Source organism: Nelumbo nucifera, chromosome 5 (assembly GCF_055504915.1).
Source record: "Nelumbo nucifera cultivar China Antique chromosome 5, China Antique-T2T, whole genome shotgun sequence".
Classification (NCBI taxonomy): Eukaryota; Viridiplantae; Streptophyta; class Magnoliopsida; order Proteales; family Nelumbonaceae; genus Nelumbo; species Nelumbo nucifera.
In genome coordinates this window covers 45,550,318-45,570,544 of record NC_142653.1, presented here as the reverse complement: position 1 = coordinate 45,570,544, position 20,227 = coordinate 45,550,318, and the positions used below count along the sequence as shown (strand labels likewise).

Below are 20,227 nucleotides of genomic sequence, written 5' to 3'. Positions count from 1 at the left end.
AGCCCTTTTGCTATCAGTCTAGCCTTGTACCTTTCAATGGACCCGTCCTCCCTATGCTTCACAGTGAACACCCACTTACATCCAACAGTGCCTTTCCCTTCTAGTAGATCCACTAATTCCCAAGTCCCTGCTTTCATTAAGGCCTTCATTTCTTCGTCCATAGCCTCTTTCCATTTTGGGTCAGATACTGCCTCTGGATACCTAGTAGGGACATGCACAGAAGAGAGAGTAGACAAAAGAACAATAACGAGGAGACAAATGTGAGTAAGACACAAAATCAGCAATGGGGTGTCTGATAGTACAAGAACGGGTAGACTTACGAAGGGCAATAGGAAGATCCTAGTCAGAGGAATTGATAGGATTACCTTGAGTTTCTGAGACAGGTTGATCCGAGTCCAATTGGTTGCTGTCATGAGTTAGAGGGCCCTTCTTCCTTCTGTTGTAGGTGATTCTGATATCTCTTTGCTGCCTATTGGAGTCTTCAATAACATTTGCAACATCACTAGTAGTAGTTGGTACCATGGGAGCCTCACTAGATTCACCCGGAATACCACAACTAGGTGGATCAGGAGGAGAAGATGGAAGGTCCGAGGTAGAGAGAGGCACAAAGAAGGAGGGAATAGAAGAATCCTCTTCCATCCCACTAGTCTCCCCCTGAAGAGGATTCTGGGAAGAATGAAAATAGGATTGAGACTCAAAGAATACCACATCCTTTGTGACATATTTTTTCTTGGTGACTGGATCATAACACTTGTACCCCTTCTGAGTAGGGGAGTACCCCAAAAAGATTCCCTTCGTAGCCCTAGGATCCAATTTGGTCTTCTTCGGATCCTTGACATGTACAAAGCATACACAACCAAAGACTCTCGGTGGAAGAGAAAAGTCAGGAAGGTGAGGGCAAAGAACAGAGAAAGGAGTTTTCATCCCCAATACCTTGGATGGCATTCGATTTATCAGATATGATGTAGTAAGGATTGCTTGAGACCAATAGTTTTTTTGGAACTTTGTGCTGAAATAGTAAGGCTCGAGCAGTCTCCAATAGGTGTCTATTCTTGCGCTTAGCAACCCCATTCTGTTGGGGGGTACTAGCACAAGATGACTGATGAATCATTCCAGCATCCTCCATAAACAGATTCAAGGACCTTTCAAAATATTCAGCAGCATTATCAGACCTGAATTGTTTGATTTTCTTGCCAAATTGTGTTTCAATCATTTTGCAAAATGTCATGGTTACCCGCGACACTTCATCTCGTGCTTTGAATAAGTAGATCCATGTGCATCGGGAATAATGATCAATAAAACTGATAAAGTATCGGAAGCCATCAACAAAAATAATGGGAGAGGGGTCCCAAACATCAGAGTGGACTAAGTCAAAAGAAGCTTGAATTTCATTACTAGAAGTTGAATAAACAGTTCTACATTGCTTTGATAGTTGACTGACTTCACAAACTAACTCTTGACTTGAAACACCTTTGAATAATTATGGAAACAACACTTCCAATGATGAAAATGGTAAATGACCTAATCTAGCATGCCACAGATGTAACCTAGCTATTAACTCCACATTGGACTGACTACTAGTAGCAGATGTTTGTAAGGCCGAACTGATGTCTGCATCAAGGTAGTAGAGACCTCCACACTCATGACTGCTCACAATCGTTTTCTTCATCAATTTGTCCTGAAAGACACAATGAATAGGAAAAAAGGTTATGCTACAATTCAAATTTTTGGTAAGCTTTGAAACAGATAAGAGATTTGAAGAAAGATTGGGAACTTGCAAGACAGATTTGAGTGAGAGGTCCTTGCTTAGGTCAACCACTCCTTTCCCAGAGATGGTAGAGAGAGAACCATCGGCAACCCTCATCTTATCTTGGCTAGACATTAAATGATAGGAAGAAAATAGAGAAGACATGTGTGTCATGTGGTCAGTTGCACCAGAATCAATAATCCAAGAGGCAGGATCAATAGTACTAGTTGCACTGAAGGCAAAGACAGTACCTGATCTGGCAAGGGAGGTGGAAGCAAGAGAATTGGTCCTTAGACGGGCTAGGGCCCGGTTAAGAACCTCTACCTCATCGGCAGTAAAACCCAAGGACCCGGTTCCAAGGGAATTAGTAGTTTGTCCCATGGAAGAGGAAGTAACTGTGGATGAGTGTTTTGAACTATCATCACTGTGACTCGCAGCCAGATTCCCACTTGCAGGTTGACCCTTCTGATGCTTCTTATCTTTCCTCAATGCAGCTGGCTTCAGATGCGGATAGAGAACCCAACAAGTCTCTTTCACATGCCTTTCTCCTCCACAGTGGGTGCACTTCAGATGTCTCTTGTCCGAGTACCTGTTTCCCCTTTGATTTGTAGAGATTAGGGCCGAATGTTCCACAGACTGTTCAGCTAGTTTAGTTTGAGTATCAACCTGCATCTCTTTTATTCTCACCTCTTCATTCCTCACAAGGTAGTAGACATGATGTAAGTCTGGCATTTCATCCCTTCCCAGAATTTGGGACCTTATGCTCTCATATATTGGATCTAGGCCAGCCAAAAATTTAAATGCTCTACCCTCTTCAACCTGTTTGTCATGCTTTTCCTTGTCTCTGGTATTCTCCCAATCAATAATAAGGTGATGATCTAGCTCTTCCCATAGTCCTTCTAGTGTAGCAAAATATGTTGCAACACTCATATCTCCTTGCCTCAAGGTAGCAATGTCTTGATTCAGTCTGTAAATTCTGGCATTGAAGCAAGTAGCCAGGACATAACTGTAGCATTCTCCTTGTGCCAAGTTGCATATTCAGCACTCCCCACTTTGTGTTCCTTCTTCTGCCCGTCTAAGTAACTAGTGAGTTCCCAGGATGTGATGAAGAGCATGGCTGAAACAGACCATTCTCTGAAGTTGTACTCATCCAACAACACATTTGTGATCTGTAGGTTGTGCAGATTTGGATTCTCCAGATTAGGAGACCTCCCACAAGCCCTAACATCTCTAGAAGACACTTCCCCGGATATGGAAGACATCTTCTCCTACTTGTAAATGTCAAGACTGTAAACACAATATATAGAGAACTGTTTCAAACTTACAGAACTTGCTGCACTGTAAACTCAGTCCTGAGAACCTGTCACAGAGCTGAAACACCGAGTACTACACTGCGGCACTGTGCCCTAATTACTGCTGTTGCAGACTATAATCTGTTGTACTACCTTCTACTGTGTTCTAATCACTGCTGCCTTAGCCTGCAACTTGCTGTGTTGGATTCTACTGTGTGCTAATCACTGCTATCGCAGGCTCTAACTTCACCCACGAACAGTTCTAGGACTGCTGAGATCAGTCCTCCCTCCTAGATCTGTTCTACACAGATTCCTCTTAGCCGAATGGCTACAGTCTGCTGTACTGTGTCTATTAGGGCATCACCTTTTGGGTCTAACTCCCCTTGGGCCCTACAACCAAGGGAAACCCTAGATGTATGTCCTGCTGTGTTCTACGACCAACCCTAGGGTTTCTTTGCAGTAACCAAGATAGAAAAGAAGAAGAGAGAGTTAGATGCGAGTAGAAGAAGTAGCTGTTGTAACCAGGTGAAAGATTAGAGCTTTGATACCATGTTTGCTGGAATAAGGCTGTCGAATGAGAAGGGAAGAAGAAGAAGAAGGAGAAGATAAGAGAAGGGCGGCAATTCCCTCTCAGCCAGCCCTATTCTATTATATATAAGAGCATTACATAATGTTACATAAATAGACTAGAATGCCCCTGATTAGTGATGGGACACCTAGTCAAATAAAACACTAAATAAGATTAGGCCCATTAACTAATGACTTAAGACCCAACAATGATAAACAAACAAATTAAGACAGCCGAACCAACAATGTTAATGGTGATGCAATTTTTTCTTATATCACTTTCATTATTTTTATGTGTTGGTCAAAGCTCCTATCTATTTAAAGTTTTCATTTTATATGGTTATATGGTTTCGGGCATGACCGAGTTCCAATTGCAGGGGTTACAACATTGGAATTCGTCTGATTGATGAATTCTTGGCAAAGTCTAATATCTCCAGATGTGTTGATTTCAAGGAGACTGCTGAAGTAATTGCAAAGGTCTCTCTGAACCTATATTGTTTTATGTATTTATTATTTTCTACAACTTGAAGTTCTTATTTTGAACATATTGAGTTACTTGATTCATTTAAATATACCGTTTACCTATTTGGTTGTTTCATGGATATGGTTTTAGGTATGCATTTTATCTTATTAATATGATTGATTAATTGATGAAACTAACAAAGGATTAAATGTAAAATTAAGTTTATGGACAAATACCTTAGAAACAAAGGGTTTAAAATAAGTAGGACCAATACAGAATATATGCTATGTAAATTTAATAATAGGAGTGCAAATCAGGGTAAACTTAGAGTAGAAATCTGCTGAATTAGAAAATATGAAAGAAAGTAGTTTCTTGAAGAGAGAAGGAAGAGAGAAGGAGAAGAAGAGAAGAAGAGAAGTTGAAAGAAAAGAGAGCAATAATCTGGCTGCCCCCTTCACTTATTATTTATACTAAAATAATAGAACAGTACAAAGACAACTATGCCCTTATAGGGCGGCAAAACATAAAACAGCATATATAACACTCAAAAAACATAATAAAATTTGGACTCACATAACTACTGTGGTCCCCACTTCCTATCTAACAACTAACATAAAACATCTACTCAGAAAACATCATAAAACTAATTAATCTTCAACACTCCCCCTCAAGTTGGGAGTAAATGTCACACATTCCCAACTTGCGTAGATCATGTTCAAGCTTGTTCCTTGCCACCCCTTTAGTGAGAACATCAGCCAGCTGCAAATCTGAAGAGACATAAGGCAAACAAACTTCTCCGGTTGTTACCCTTTCTCTTATAAAGTGTCTATCAAGTTCAATGTGTTTTATTCTATCATTCTAAATTGGATTGTGGGCAATATTGATTACAGCCTGATTGTCACAGTATAACATCATAGGTTCCTCTGCTTTCACCCCAATTTCACTAAAACGAGATCTAACCCAAAGAAGTTCTGAGACACCATGAGCCATAGATCTATACTCAGCCTCTGCACTTGACCTTGCCACAACCACTTGCTTCTTACTTTTCTAGGAGATCAAGTTTCCACCTACAAAGGTACACACTCCTGATGTAGACCTCCTGTCATCTAAGCATCCTGCCCAGTCTGCATTTGTATGGGATTCTAGCTTCAGATTCTCATGATTTGAGAAAAGAATGCCTCTGCTAGGGTGCTTTTTCATGTATATGCAAGTATTCTCTCAATAGCTTCTCAATGCTGAACCTGAGGTGCATACATGTACTGACTCACAACACTGACAGCATAAGAAATATCTGGTCGTGTCATACACAAATACAGCAGTCGGCCCACCATTCTTTGATATCTCCCCACATCCTTTACCAATTCACCATCCACACCATTAATTCTGTGATTTGGATCAATAGGAGTGTCTGCTGGTTTGGTCCCCAGCTTCTCAGTCTCTCGCAGTAGGTCAAGTACATACTTTCTCTGTGAAATGAAGATCCCATACTTGGATCTTGCAACTTCAATCCCTAAGAAGTATTTGAGCTCACCAAGATCTTTGATCTCAAATTCTTGCTGCAATGATTTTTTGAGATCATCAACATACACAATCAGAATAGACACCAAAGCATCTCTCCTCTTCACAAAGAGAGTGTGATCAGATTGTGTCTGTGTGTATCCAAAACGGATGAGTGCCCCTCTGAACCTGTCAAACCAAGCCCTAGGTGACTGTTTCAGTCCATATAGAGATTTTCTGAGTCTGCACACCTTTCCTTTACCAACATTTTCATAAAAGCTTGCTGGAATGTCCATATATACCTCCTCTTGTAAGTCACCATTGAGGAAAGCATTTTTGACATCAAGCTGGAACAAGGGCCATGAATAGGTGGCTGCTAGAGATAAAAGAATACGAACTGAATTCGTTTTAGCTACTGGTGCAAAGGTTTCCAGATAATCAACACCATAGGTCTGAGTATACCCTTTTGCTACCAACCTTGCCTTGTACCTCTCTATCTTGCCATCGGCCTTATACTTCACTGTGAATACCCATCGACATTCGACTGTCTCCTTGTTTGGGGGGAGATCAACTATTTCCCAAGTTTGGTTTTTGACCAAAGCATCCATCTCATCTTGCATGGCTGTTTTCCACTCAGGTTTGGAGAGAGACTTAGTAACATTCCTGGGTATAGACACAGAATCCAGGGAAGAAAGAAAAGCATGGTAGGAGGGTGATAAGGCACTGTAGGAAAGATGGTGTGAAATGCAGTGGGCTGTACACTTTTTCTTCCCCTTACAAAGTGCAATGGGAAGATCAAGGTCAGTGGGATTAGCTGCAACAATGGTGTTAGGGACAGAAACATTATCATCAGAAAACATAATAGGCTCAAGAGGAATACCTGGAAATGTATATGCCGAATCTGGAGTTTCAGAAGGACTGACAGAGAGTGGTGTGGGTCGAGGATGTGTGGAGTCAACCATCATCTGCTGGTGCTGATATTGTTGTGAGGCTGCCCGTAGTGGCTCAGGTAATGAAACTGGAGGTGCAGGTGCTGGTTGAACCGATGCTGGCTGAATTGATGTGCAGGTGGTGGCTGAACTGATGTAGATGTTGGTTGAACTGATGGAGAAACCACAGAAACAGGAAGAGGAACAGATTGTGAGTTCTCCTCCTCAAAACTCTCCCCCTAAGGAGAACCACTCGAGAAGAAGAATGTGGATTCAAAAAAGGTAACATCCATAGTGACAGATCTGCTCCTCGACACTGGGTCATAACAGCAATACCCCTTTTAGTTCTGAGCATACCCAAGAAAAACACATTTCTTGGCCTTAGGAACCAATTTCTTGCGATGAGGGCCAAGAATGTGAACAAAAGAAACACAACCAAAAACCCTCAGAGGTATATAAAATATCTCTCCATCTAGAAAAAGAAGGCTAAATGGCACCTTAAACCCCAAAGTCCGTGAAGGAACACAATTAATCACATGTACGGCTGTAAGAACTGCATCTCCCCAGAACTGCACAGGAACTGAAGCACACACCACAAGACTCCTTGCCACCTCCACAATGTGTCTGTTTTTCCTCTCAGCAACTCCATTCTTTTGCGGTGTATATGCACAACTGCTTTGATGAACTACACCATGTTCTAAGAGATACGTGGTTAGGTCTTTCTCAAAGTACTCTCTGGCATTATCTGATCTAAAAACCTTAGTTCTCACTCCAAATTGTGTGAGAACCATCTGGTGGAATTGTCGTACTAAGTTAGGAACCTCATCACGTGATCTCATCAAATATATCCAAGAATATCGTGTATAATCATCCACAAACAAGAGAAAGTAACGGAATCCTCCCATGGAAGGGATTTGATATGGCCCCCATACATCAGTGTGAACAATATTAAAAGTAGAAGTACTTCTTTTATTACTTGGTTTAAAAGACTGTCTACAATGCTTTCCTAACTGACAACTCTCACACTCCAAAGTAGATAATTGAACAGACTCAAACAATTTTGGGAAAAGACATTTCAAAGAACTAAAAGAAAGATGTCCCAAGCGATTGTGCCAAAGCATAATCTGGTTTACTGACTCTAACCCACTACTACTGCTGCTGTTAACATGATGGCCCTGATGTCTCGGAATCTCATCCAGAAGGTAGACTCCATTCACCACACGACCACTCCCAATCATCTTCTTTGACTACAGATCCTGCAAAACACAATTACCAGGAAGAAAGGTCACAGAACAATTCAAATATTTTGTCAAAGAAGTAACAGACAGTAGGTTGGTATGAAGTCTAAGGACATGTAAAACAGAGGACAGAGTTATATCATTGGTCACTCTAACTGTCCCCTTCCCAGCAATGGGCATATGTGAACCATCTGTTGTAGAGACTCTGTCTCTACCAGAGCACAACTGATAGGAACTGAAAATGGTAAGGGCATTAGTCATATGCTTAGATGTTCTTGAGTCTATAATCCAGGGAGGTCCCTCCTTACTTGAAGTGGATGCAAGATTTGCAGTTGCATATGAACTACCTGTATGTGCAAAGGAAGTGGTGTAGTTGGCTCCTGCATTTTGCTGTCCATCTGGAAGGCTAGAGCTGGGTGAATCTTTCTTACTCATAAGCTGTCCAAACCTCTCCAATTCTGTTCTCATTGCTGCTACTGCAATGGATTCCCAATCAGTTTGGGAGAGAGGGGCTGAAGAGTCTCTTGTAGTGGCTACATTTGCATTTCCCTTCTTGTTTCTTATCCGAGCAGGCATAAGATTTGGATGAAGCTTCCAACAAGTGTCCCTGGTATGCTTAGGCTTCTTGCAATAATCACACACCAAGTCCTTCTTATCTTCCCTTCTAGTCTCACTACTCCCCATGTCTCCATTCGGCTTAGGTTTTGTTGTACCAACCATAGCCGATTGGTCAATCCCAGGCTGTCTCACCATTAAATTCCTCCTACTCTCCTCTCTAGAGACAAAAGCATTGGCCTGAGAGAGTGTCACACCCTCCCTAGAAAGAATCTGCTGCCTAGCAATGTCAAATTTAGGGTTCAGCCCTGCTAAGAACTCAAAAACCCTATTCCTCTCTACCAGTTTGTGATAAGTTGCTGCATCATTTACACTTTCCCATGCCACAGTTTCTAAGTGATCTATTTCCTACCATAGGGTTTTCAGCTTGGAGAAATACACAGCAAGAGGTTTTTCTCCCTGTTTCATACTTATCACCTGATTTCTTAACTGATAGGCTCTGGCTTCATTTTGCTTATGAGAGTAGGTTTCAGTCACTCCATCCCAAATCTCCTTAGTAGTATTAGCCCATAGGAAATTTTTTGCAATATGAGGTAACATAGAATTACACAGCCAAGACATTACCATGTAATTGTCTTGCATCCATTGGGAAGAGTCTGTATCAGGTTTCTTCTCCTACCCAATGAGATACCCTAATTTTCCACGGGCACCAATAGCCATCTTAGCTGATTGTGCCCACTCCAAATAATTTGTACCATCAAGTTTTACTGTAGTAATGATCCCAGACCCGAAAATATCACTACTACCTCCAACACCCAGTCCCACAGTACCGGTAGATTTCATCTCGGTATTCCAACTCTCCATTTTACTTCAAATAGTTCAACAGTAAGAAAAAAATAGATTGGAGACCTTCAAAAAATAATTTAATACCACACACACAGAAACCAACCCTTCCGGAAGAAGAAAACCCTAGCTGGAGGGAAACCTCTCTCCTCCCCACGCCTCCCAACAGAGAGAAAAGTGAATCGATCACTCCGAGAGGCCTAGAAAATTTCAGAAACCAAACCGCCCTCTTTAGGAAATCAAAAGAAAACTAACAATACCTGGGTGCCCAAGATCAGATAAAAAACAAAGAGTCCAACTTTTCTGGGACTCTTCCCCGTACTCCAGTTCTTCCTGATTTTGATGCCGAACGGTAGATCACCTTCCTAATGTCTAGATCCCACCAAAAACTCCAAGAACTGGGCAATCTATAGTAGATCGATCAGCCCTTTACTACTTCATGCAGTCAGCTGATCTAGGGCTGCATGAGAATGCTTCAAGAAACCCTAGCCGATGCTCTGACACCAAGTAGAAATCTGCTGAATTAGAAAATATGAAAGAAAGTAGTTTCTTGAAGAGAGAAGGAAGAGAGAAGGAGAAGAAGAGAAGAAGAGAAGTTGAAAGAAAAGAGAGCAATAATCTGGCCGCCCCCTTCACTTATTATTGATACTAAAATAATAGAACAGTACAAAGACAAATATGCCCTTATAGGGCGGAAAAACATAAAACAGCATATATAACACTCAAAAAACATAATAAAATTTGGACTCACATAACTACTGTGGTCCTCACCTCCTATCTAACAATTAACATAAAACATCTACTCGGAAAACATCATAAAACTAATTAATCTTCAACACTTAGTATTGGAGCCCAAGAGATAATTCAAAATGACCTTTTCCATTACCTTGATTCAATAATTAATAACAAGGGAGAGATTGAGGTGGAACTCACCCATAGAATCAGAGTAGGATGGAAAAATGGAGTTCAGAGTTTTATGTGATGGGTGAATACCACTTAGGTTAAAAGAAAAATTCTATAATACAGTTATAAGACCAGTAGTGCTGTATGGAGTAGAGCGTCATGCTGTCAATAAATAACATGTCCAAAAAATGAGTGTTGGCAGTATACTGAGATGGATTAGTGGAAAAACTAGAATGGATAGGGTCAGAAATGAAGTCCTTCAAAGGAACCTAGGAGGAGCTCCAAGCCTCCAATATGTGGTAAAATGAGAGAAAGTGGACTAAGATGTTTTGATCATGTGCATAGAAGAATATTTACAGCACCTGTAAGAAGAAGTAATCTGTTGCAAGTTAAGGGGGCTAGAAGGGGTAGGAGCGGACCAATAAGGACACAGGTTGAACTAGTAAGAAATAATTTAAGTGCTAATAATTTAACAATAGATATGACACTAAACAGAATAGAATGGCGAAACCGGATTCATGACCTCATGTAGTTGGGTTAAGGCTATGATGATGATTTATCTTATTGTATTGATAAAAAAAATGATTTATCTTATTGTTACTATAAAACTTATAACATGAAGTCCAAAAACTGGTTTAATATTGATTCTTTTAAGAGTTTATTTATTGAGTTCTCATATACAAAAGATAGAAGGTATGGTCCTATACCCCATGTACAAAGATAAATGGACAATTTATCAAAGGATCATCAAAAGAGATATCATGCAGAAAGCTCAGGAATTTGAATATGCAAAACTCCTTGTAAAGTTAATAAGACATAGTAAATTACATCTCCTGTTTAACTCAAGTTTATACATACATGTCATGGCACTTAAAGAAGAAGAAGAAGGGCAGTCAGGCTGCGTTCAAACTACAAAAGCTGCAAAGGACACCTCCCTGAAATTTTGTGTATTTAACGAGGAAGCACAAAATAAGTCCTATACATTTTTCAAATGGTAGAGGCATATTTTTTCACCTTCAAATAAAAACAGATTAGATGACCTTGCTTGTGTGGTCATTAATTATCTTTAGATCCTTTTGATTTAATGCACATACAGCAGTTGGCTTATTGCTTGATAGTTGGTATTTCCATTACTAATTGGTATTAGATCAGCTTGGTTTTCTCTCAAAAGTAGATGCATGTATATTTTGATAATTAAGATACATAGAGGAGAAAATTTGGAAAATAACGGATGGATAATGAATTAGAATTGGAGGATGGCACATTAACTAATCAGGATGAAATTGCAAAGGCCTTGGTGGATCATTTTAAATCGATTTTCAGAAGGCCTCTATCAGGAAGATGGAAAAGTTAGAAGGATTAGACTGGCCAGTTTTAGAAGGTACTGTAAGCAGGAACTTGGAAAAAGAATTTGAGGTGGATGAGGTAAAGGAAGCAATCTTTTCTATGACACCAGCGCCTGATGGATTCTCTATGGCTTTCTACCAAGACTGTTGGGAGTGGATTAAGGGCGATCTTATGTGAGTCTTTGAGGAATTTTATCACAGAGGGATTGTTAGCAGGGGGTAAATGCTACTTTTATCGCACTGATCCCAAAGAAGTCTAGTGCTTGCCATCCCAAGGATTTCAGGCCAATCAGCTTGGTAACAAGTCCGTACAAAATCCTAGCCAAGGTTCTCTCTCTTCGGTTGAAAAAGGCCCTCTCATCAATAATCTCTCAATTCCAAGGGGCTTTCATTCAAGATAGACAAATTTTGGACCAAATACTCATTGCCAATGAATGTGTCAAGGATTTCAAGAAATCGAGTAAGAAGGGCATTGTGTGCAAGCTGGATCTAGAGAAAGCCTATGATTTTATGGTTTGGGAGTTCCTATTTGAAGCATCGAGACAGTGCGGATTTGGAGTAAGATAGTGCAAATGGATTAAGGGTTATCTAAAATCCTGCCACTTCTCAGTTCTAGTAAATGGTGTAGTCAAGGATTTCTTTGGGGCCCAAAGAGGAGTGAAACAAGGGGATCCACTTTCTCCCTTCCTTTTCACAATTCTAGTAGAGGTGCTTGGTAGACTGATTTCGAGGGCGGATGAGAGGGGTCTTTTAAAGGGGTGGAGAATAGGATGGGAGAGAATGGTGGTAACTCACCTACAATTTGCGGATGACATCATTATCTTTTGTGAGAGTGGAGGTGAGTTAGATGCAAGAAACCTAAAGATGCTGGTGAATCTATTTGAAAAAGTGACAAATCTAAAGGTGAACCTCAATAAAAGTGTGGTGGCAAGGATCAACTTAGCTCAAGAGGAGATTAACTTGTGGGCTGGGGAGCTAGGCTGTTTACGGAGTGATTGCCCACTGAGGTATCTAGGTCTTCCCCTTGGGGAAAATCCTAGAAACCTAGAGTTTTGGAACCCAGTAGTGGAAAGATTTGAAAGGAACTTGGCAGTGTGAAAGATGAACTGCATTTCTTTGGGGGGTAGGATTACTCTCATTAAGTCAACCTTAGCAAATCTTCCGGTGTATTGCATGCCTCAGGCTATTGGAAAGAAGTTGGAGAGGATAATGAGGGACTTCTTGTGGGAATCGGGTGATAAGAAGAAAGATCATTTAGTAAAATGGTAACTAGTGAATAGGAGGAAGGAGTTTGGAGGCTTGGGATTAGGGAGATTGAAGGAAAGAAATGAGGCTTTTCTAGGAAAATGGTATGGAGATTCCCTTGCGAGACGGATAGGTTGTGGCACAAAATTGTGGCTAGCATACACGGGCTCTTAGAGAATGGTTGGGATGCTGGAGTATCTTGTAGGGCTTCTAGCGCATCACCATGGAAAGCAATTCACAAACTCCTTCCACTGCTGCTCGGTCATGTCAGGTTTGATGATCTCAATTCAGGTAACAAAATTAACTTTTGGGAAGATGTGTGGGTGGGTATCTCTCCTTTGAAGACATTGTTCCCCTCAATTTATGCCCTTTCCTTTCTTAAAAACAGACCGGTTGCTGATTTCTTAATCCCTTCTCCCTCCTAGTTCGGTTTTGCCTGGAATTTGGGGCTTCGTAGACATGTGAGAGATTCTGAGATGGGCTTGGTGTCCTCTCTCCTTCAGCTGCTAGATGGGGTGTTTCTTGGTACCTCCAAACAAGATACTAGGCTTTGGACCCCTCACCCCTCCGGAGCCTTCAGTTGTGCTTCCTTCTTCAAAACCTTGTCCACTTCTGCTCAACATGGGGTACTGTTTCCAGTCCAAGAAGTTTGGTTCACCCCATTCCCCCGAAAGTGAGTGCTTTTTGTTGGGAGGTCTACCATGGTGCAATTAACACCTGTGATCTGATGCAGAGGAAGAGGCTTGGCTGGTGCCTTTCTTCTAATTGGTGTTGTTTGTGCGAGTCAAGTGGTGAAACTGCTTTTCATATTTTTGTCTCCTGTCCTGTTGCTAGCTGTATTTGGGACTGTTTTTTCTCTCTCTTTGGATGCATGTGGGATACCCCGATGAGTTTGGAAAGGATATTTGACTCCTCCACTTTCAAATGGTCAAAAAGAAGAGGTAGAATGCTATGGAGATGCACTCGGGCAGCAATGCTTTGGGTGATACAGGAGGAAAGAAATCTGAGAAATTTTGAAGAAAAGAAAAGATGCAAGGAAGTGCTGAAAGAAGGGATCATGATAAAGGTGATTTTGTGGGTAAAATCTGTGGGATTGTTCTCAGATTTTACTGTGGACGATATCTTCAGAAATTGGAGGACAGTAGCTTCCTCTTCATCAACTAAAGAGGTCTTAAGAGAGTGGGATCCTCCTGATTCTGGCTTCCTCAAATTAAACTTTGATGGAAGTAGTTTTGGCAACCCAGGAATATATGGAATTGGAGGGGTGATAAAATGACAAAGGGGCTGTGGTGGGGTTGTTCTCAGGCCCTATTGGAAGGGGAGATTCCACTACAGCTGAACTAAAGGCAGTGGTTTTTGGGTTGCAAAAGGCTATGGAGTTGGGAGTGAGAAAACTGGTTGTGGAAGGCGATTCCAAAGTGGTCATAATCTGGTTAAAGCAAAATGAAAAGACTCCCTGGCTCTATAGAAATGAAATTAAGAAGTTTAAATGCTTTTCCAAGGACATGCAGTTGTTAATACAGTGGACTCCAAGAGCGGCAAATGGCTTTGCAGATCAGCTAGCAAAACAAGGGGTTAACAGGGAACATTGTTTCTGGGCTCAGTTGCAAGGCTGGATAATTAAAAGTTGATAGTTGGCAAACTCTAAATTCTAGTGGGGTAGCCAAGGTTACTCATTTCTGTAATCTTTCTAAATTTATAATGAAGTCTCTTTTACTGATAAAAAAAAGGGATGGATAATGAAAGTTGAATGCCTAGAACACTGTATACAACACAAACAAGAATTTCTAATCCAGTTTGCATTCTTTGAGGAAACGAATGGGTGAAAAATTAAAACTCAGATTACAAATGTAAAATGACTTCTACTAACCCTTTGCTTTTAGAATTCTTCATTCAATGCAAATGCTTCCTTGATAGCCATGTTGAATTTCACCCTCCAAACCATTTCAAGCCAGGGAAACATGGTTATGTTTGACAGTTTGTTTCTCCTTACACCAAGTGTACTGGATGTAAATCAGTCCCCAAAAATTTGGTAAAAGGGGAAAGGGGTTTATTTCTACTTCAGTTAGATAAACCTTGCATGTCTTTATTTCTACTAAATATTTATTAATAGGAATCTGAAAATAAGTTGAATTCTTGGAAGATGTGAAGCAGGACAGAGGTCAGTAATTGTCATTGGATAGCTTCAATAACAGGATAACATTGAAAAAAATCCCAATTCCAAACATGCCTATACAATTTATTTCAGTTATAATGAGATTTATTTGTACTGCAGTTAATTTATGTAAGCTTGTAGTATAATGTTCCACTTTTATTCCCAATATTCTTTTAATTTTCTCTCAAGATGTCCTTGTAATATCCAGATTATCAGTTTATTATAGTCCAATTTTCTTGCTGATCATTTTTTTTTCTCTCAAGATGTATCCATACTCTTAACCCACTGGAAAATTTCAATTGTATATGCTTTCATGATACCCTTCAACAGGTTGGATTCAAAATGTTTTTGGGAGTCAGTGCATCTGTAACCAACTGGGAAGCTGATGGAACATGTTGCAGTCTTGTTTTGGAGGATAATCCCTTGGTTGATTTTGTTGAGCTTCCTGATACATGCCAAGGTCTGTACTATTGCAATATCTTAAGTGGAGTCATCAGAGGGGCCTTGGAGATGGTAAGTACTCTGTGCATTTTGCTAAGTTCCTTGGTTTGTGTGTGTATTTTCTATGAGTTCAAAACAATACAGACAACCAATAAGCATTGCCAGCCTGTTATGTGATATTGGTGCCAAATGTTTAGGTGTCCAGATGCGTATGGCACTTTAGAAATCATGGAACAGCACTGCAGTGGCATAATTGTACACGATTCTGAATAAAATTACTTGTATAATGTAAAATTGTAAGCAAAATAAGATTTCACAGAAACAATTGGTGGAAAATCGTGTGTGCGGAGTCCTAGGGCCTAGGTGGATAGTTTTTTTAATAAATTAAATATTTTATTAACTATCAAAATTTAAAGCATTACAAGCATCCCTTGGAGAGGCGTGAGGTGTGGCCTCTCCCCAGTCCCCACAATGTTTCACTTTACATCTTATAGTTCAGTCCAATACAAAGCATCCCTATTCACCCCTTGTTTAGCTAAAAGATCAGCCATAGCATTAGCCAACCTCCTTACCCATTGTATCCTCACATTCATATTTTCTTGTTTACCATTTGAATTTACTAATTTCATTTCAATAGCACCACATTACAGTCCCCAGTTTTTTCAACCACCTCACCACCAACTTAGATTCACCTTCAATCATCGAATATTCTATATTCAAATCATTTGCAATTTGGACCCCTTGTAAAGCAACAAGTAGTTCAGCTCTAACAGAATCCCCACTCCCACTAGACCTGATAACAAAACAATGACATGCCCCTTCTCTATCTCTTAGAACCCATCCTACTCAAGATGGATCAGGGCTGCTTTGGCTGCTCCCATCAAAGTTCAACTTCCAGTATCCTTCAGGAGGCATCCTTACTGAAACTACCTTTGGTTTTGTAGAGGAGCTTCTTGCCACCACAATCCAATTCCTCCAAATATCATTAAAGGAGTATTGGTCGAAGATGTCCATAGTTCTTATCCAATGTATTACTCTAAGCATCACACATTCTTTAATCTGCTGCTTCTCTCCTCTGAAAGATTCTAGGTAGATAGTTGTAAAATAATAATATGGCAGAGAAGCAGGGTGTGATTAACTGAATGCTGTGCTTTTCTACCCTTCTGTCCATATGTTTTGAAAGCAGGGAGGTGTTTTAATCTCTACTAGTAAATCTGTAACTACTGTTGCTTATAACAAATATTATTCAATTTTAGTATGTCAAGTAGACCTGGAGGTTCATGTTAAAGAGTTGAAGGCAGTAGGATGTAATCCATGGTTCAATCGTTTTTAAATGTGTGTCAAAGGGGTTAGTTAGTCTAAGTTTTGGATGGAGGAGATGCTGGAAAGGTTTCCTTTGGTCTTTACTGTGTTGCTGTTTTGAAGATGCCATGTGGAGTTTAGTTGGTTCTCGAGGTTTCGGTGAATTTCTATCACCAGAGTTTCTAACTTTTTGTTTTTGTCTTTTTTTAATGAAATTTTGATGTCTTATCAGACACAGGGTGAGGAAGGAGGTGCTTGCCTACGTTCCTAATTTTCTTTCAGTTGCCTAATTGTTGGGATTTCCTTCATATATTGCTCATTCCATTTCTCCTGATTTTGCATTACAAGTAACCAGACTCTTTAGCACTCTGATGAGAAAGGATGTAGACTAGAAGATTTTTGTGTCAGATGATAGGGTGTACACTAAAATTGTTAATTAATGTTAACCACTGGTTGCAGCCCAAGAGTCCATGGATGATGTGATTATAAAACAGGTCCTGTTTATCTTTTCTTTTATTCATTTATTTCATTAGTTAGTGAGTTCTTGTTATTTAGATTTTTGTGAATTCTAATCTAAATGGTTCTGCCATAGGTTTAGTGACATATTGGGTGATTTCATAATGGATGGCCAAACGTGATTTGGCAGTTGGCATTTGTCCTGCAGTTTTCAAATTTCAAGCAATGGTGGAATTTTCTGTGCTACTAACATTCATTTTCTAAAGTTGACTACTTTGAGAATGGAGTGTAGCAATATCTTACGTGATACATTCCGTTGTTAGTGCATATGCATGAATCTTGGACCCCTCAATCTAATTGGCCTTAACTTGAAGATCATATAAGTGGAAGACCTAACCATCTGATATGATGAAACTTCTTTTTAGAGTTTTAGATATATTAAAGAAAAATAATTGTTCTTCCAGTAAGAAGAAGATTTGTTGTCCCAGATGATTAAGCATTGGACCATTTAGACACAAGATCCATTGGATGATGGTTACCGTAAATCTGAAAGTGTGGTTCATGTATGCCTCTTTCAGGTAGTAGGCCGTTTTGTTGCACATGCAAATTGCTGATTATTCTTTTCCAAGTCTTTAGAGATCTTAATTCCCAGTACATTGAGGCTGTTATGCATGTATTTCTTGGGCTGAAAAGAAAATGATTCTTCCACATGCCTGTTACTTGTGGGCATCTTCTGTTCTTTCAATTGATAATGTTTGTCCTAATTTATTGATTTTTAATTTCTCTTACTCTTCTTTTTTTCCCTTATAAATTCAGGTTTCAATGAAGACTGAAGTTACTTGGGTTCGTGATATGCTCCGAGGTGACGATGCTTATGAATTACGTGTGAAACTCCTGAAACAAGTTCCAGAAGAGTACCCATACAAAGATGACGAGTAAACTTGCCATAATGGAGAGTAATTTCATGTACATGTATTTTTGATTTTTTTTTTCTCCTGCTTAGATTTTGAGCAGTTCTGGCTTTTTAAAATATCCAATTTCCTGAAACTTCTAATAGTGTACTTCTAGCATGCCATTGGCTAATTAGAATCTGCTTTGATCTGGTTAGAAACTTGGATTTATTTGTCTCAGTAAATTGCTTTTGGTTTATTAATGCTTAAGAAACATTTCCAAAATTGTTATAATTGTTGTTTTTTTTTTGCCTGAAGTTCTTAGAAGAAAAAGAAAGCATTCCAATGGACCATTTATCAAGGAAAGAAAATAACAGATGTTTATGGATCTATTTGTTTCAACTTTCAACGTAAAATGGGCAGAAAATTTTATGATGAGAACTTTGTTTTCCATGCCACATCAAAACAAATTAGGATTTTAGAACAAAGGAATGGATACTTAGTTTCAGTCCTTCGGTGGTGTTTGGTTCTGATGAGGCCCATTGATGCATCCTAAACTCGTGCCACCACATGTCTTGAACAAACCAAAGAGATCACTGGTGACACGGATCGGCCTAGCCATCAATCGACCAGCTTGATCCATCCATGCATATAGCACGAATAAATAAGGATGCACTATCAAGAATCTTGGGCTAGTCATAACGCCCATCTCCTTGTAGCACCAAGACCCCTTGGTAAGCACAACCCTCTTGCTCTCTCGCTTCCTTGTTTCATTGCTTTTCTAGCTAACCAACCTCCTTTGCTTGGCCCGGCAACTCATTTCCTACCTACTGACTTAAGCATTGAGAGCTCACCCTAGGGGCACACGTAGAGACTCTTTGCTTTCTTGTAGGTCTTCGAAAGTACCCCAGTTTTGCTTACTTGGTTTGTCCTCTCTTCTCCTCTTTATCTGTTGACTGGATTTGGACTGCAACAAATTAGCATCATCTGTGGGATCCGGATGAAGACTATGCCTCAGAAGACACACACCAACACCAACAGGGACCTAGAATTAGTCCCTCTCTCAGTAGGTCTCCATGGTCATAAAGAAGTGACATGACAACCAACCTCCACCATTAAATCCTCCACAACTAGCACAAGAGGTCCACGACCACGGAGCACCCCAACAATAGGGCTAGACCCTTACACTTGACCACTCGGCCCAACAACCTCAACAGTCAAGTAGAACAATGACAATTGCCCCAAGATGATCACAATCCTCAACCCTCAAGTGAGTGGGTCCATCATCTAGAAGCCTAACACGACTAGAAGTAGGACTAGCAGCCCTAGGACATTGCTCGGAACCTACTACGGGAGGGCACCATCCAACTTGAATCCCCCCTAACGATTAATAAGACTAGGACTGACTCAGTTATGGACAAGCACAACTAGTCCCCAAAACCAAGGTGGAAGCCGAACCTCAATAATAAAATGAAAGACATGTGAGCTCAACTTTCAACAATCAAGGGAAAGATATTGCGATTTGACCTTAAATAACAACTATCCAAGGATCTACCCTTCGTAACATAAATCTGAGATGAGTTGTTCCCTGCAAACATTAAGATGCCAAGCATAAAGGCCTACGGCAACATAGGAAACCCTATGGATCATTTGGAGAATTTCCAAATGCTCATGTTCCTCCATGGATACAATGAGTTGATCATTTGTCGAGCCTTCTAGGCCACATTCTCGGATGTAGTTCTTTAGTTATTTTTTGGTATGTTGCTAGAATCGATCGGATCATGGGAATATTTTGTCACCATGTTCATTAATCACTTCATCAATAGTAGGAAGCACCGGAGGACCTCGACATCCCTAATGGATGTTTAGTAGAAGAAGGACAAGCCCTTGTGAGACTATGCGAAGAGGTTTAACACAAGGCTTTGGAAGTTAGAGACCTTAACCCTTCCCTCACAATAGTTGCACTGATGAACGGCGTTAAACATAAAGAGTTTAGTTTTTCCTCGGTGAAAAAGACACCAAAGGACATGACTAACCTCCTCCCTTAAGTAGAAAAGTACATTAATATAGAAGAGACCTAGGCACATTGCAGGGCCATGGAAGAAGACAAGTCAGATTGAAGGAAGAGTAATAGAGATTAGGACATTTACAAAGATTGGGACAATTACAGAAGAAGGTCATCCCAAGCCAATGACCTTAGTAGGTCACCAAAGGCACTGAACTATGATTAGTATAAATTCCCTAAATGCATCCCAAGCTCAAATCTTGTTCTAGATTCACAAGCAGACCTTCCTTAGGTGGCTTGACAAGATGAAGTTGAATAGGAACAAGAGAGATCGAGATAAGTACTACCACGAG

At 40.2% G+C, this 20,227-nt stretch overlaps 1 protein-coding gene across 2 annotated transcripts in view; it reads left to right on the top strand.

Moving 5' to 3' along the window:
- Positions 1-18,163, top strand: part of LOC104608535 (Transport protein particle (TRAPP) component) — a 37,002-nt gene extending 18,839 nt beyond the window's left edge. For both annotated transcript variants that reach the window (XM_010274565.3, XM_010274566.3), the window contains exons 4-6: positions 3,984-4,083; positions 15,111-15,293; positions 17,796-18,163. In XM_010274565.3, the coding sequence (XP_010272867.1) occupies positions 3,984-4,083; positions 15,111-15,293; positions 17,796-17,918 (406 nt within the window). In that variant the 3' untranslated portion in view covers positions 17,919-18,163. The remainder of the gene's footprint in view (positions 1-3,983; positions 4,084-15,110; positions 15,294-17,795) is intronic.
- The last annotated feature ends 2,064 nt before the right edge of the window (positions 18,164-20,227 follow it).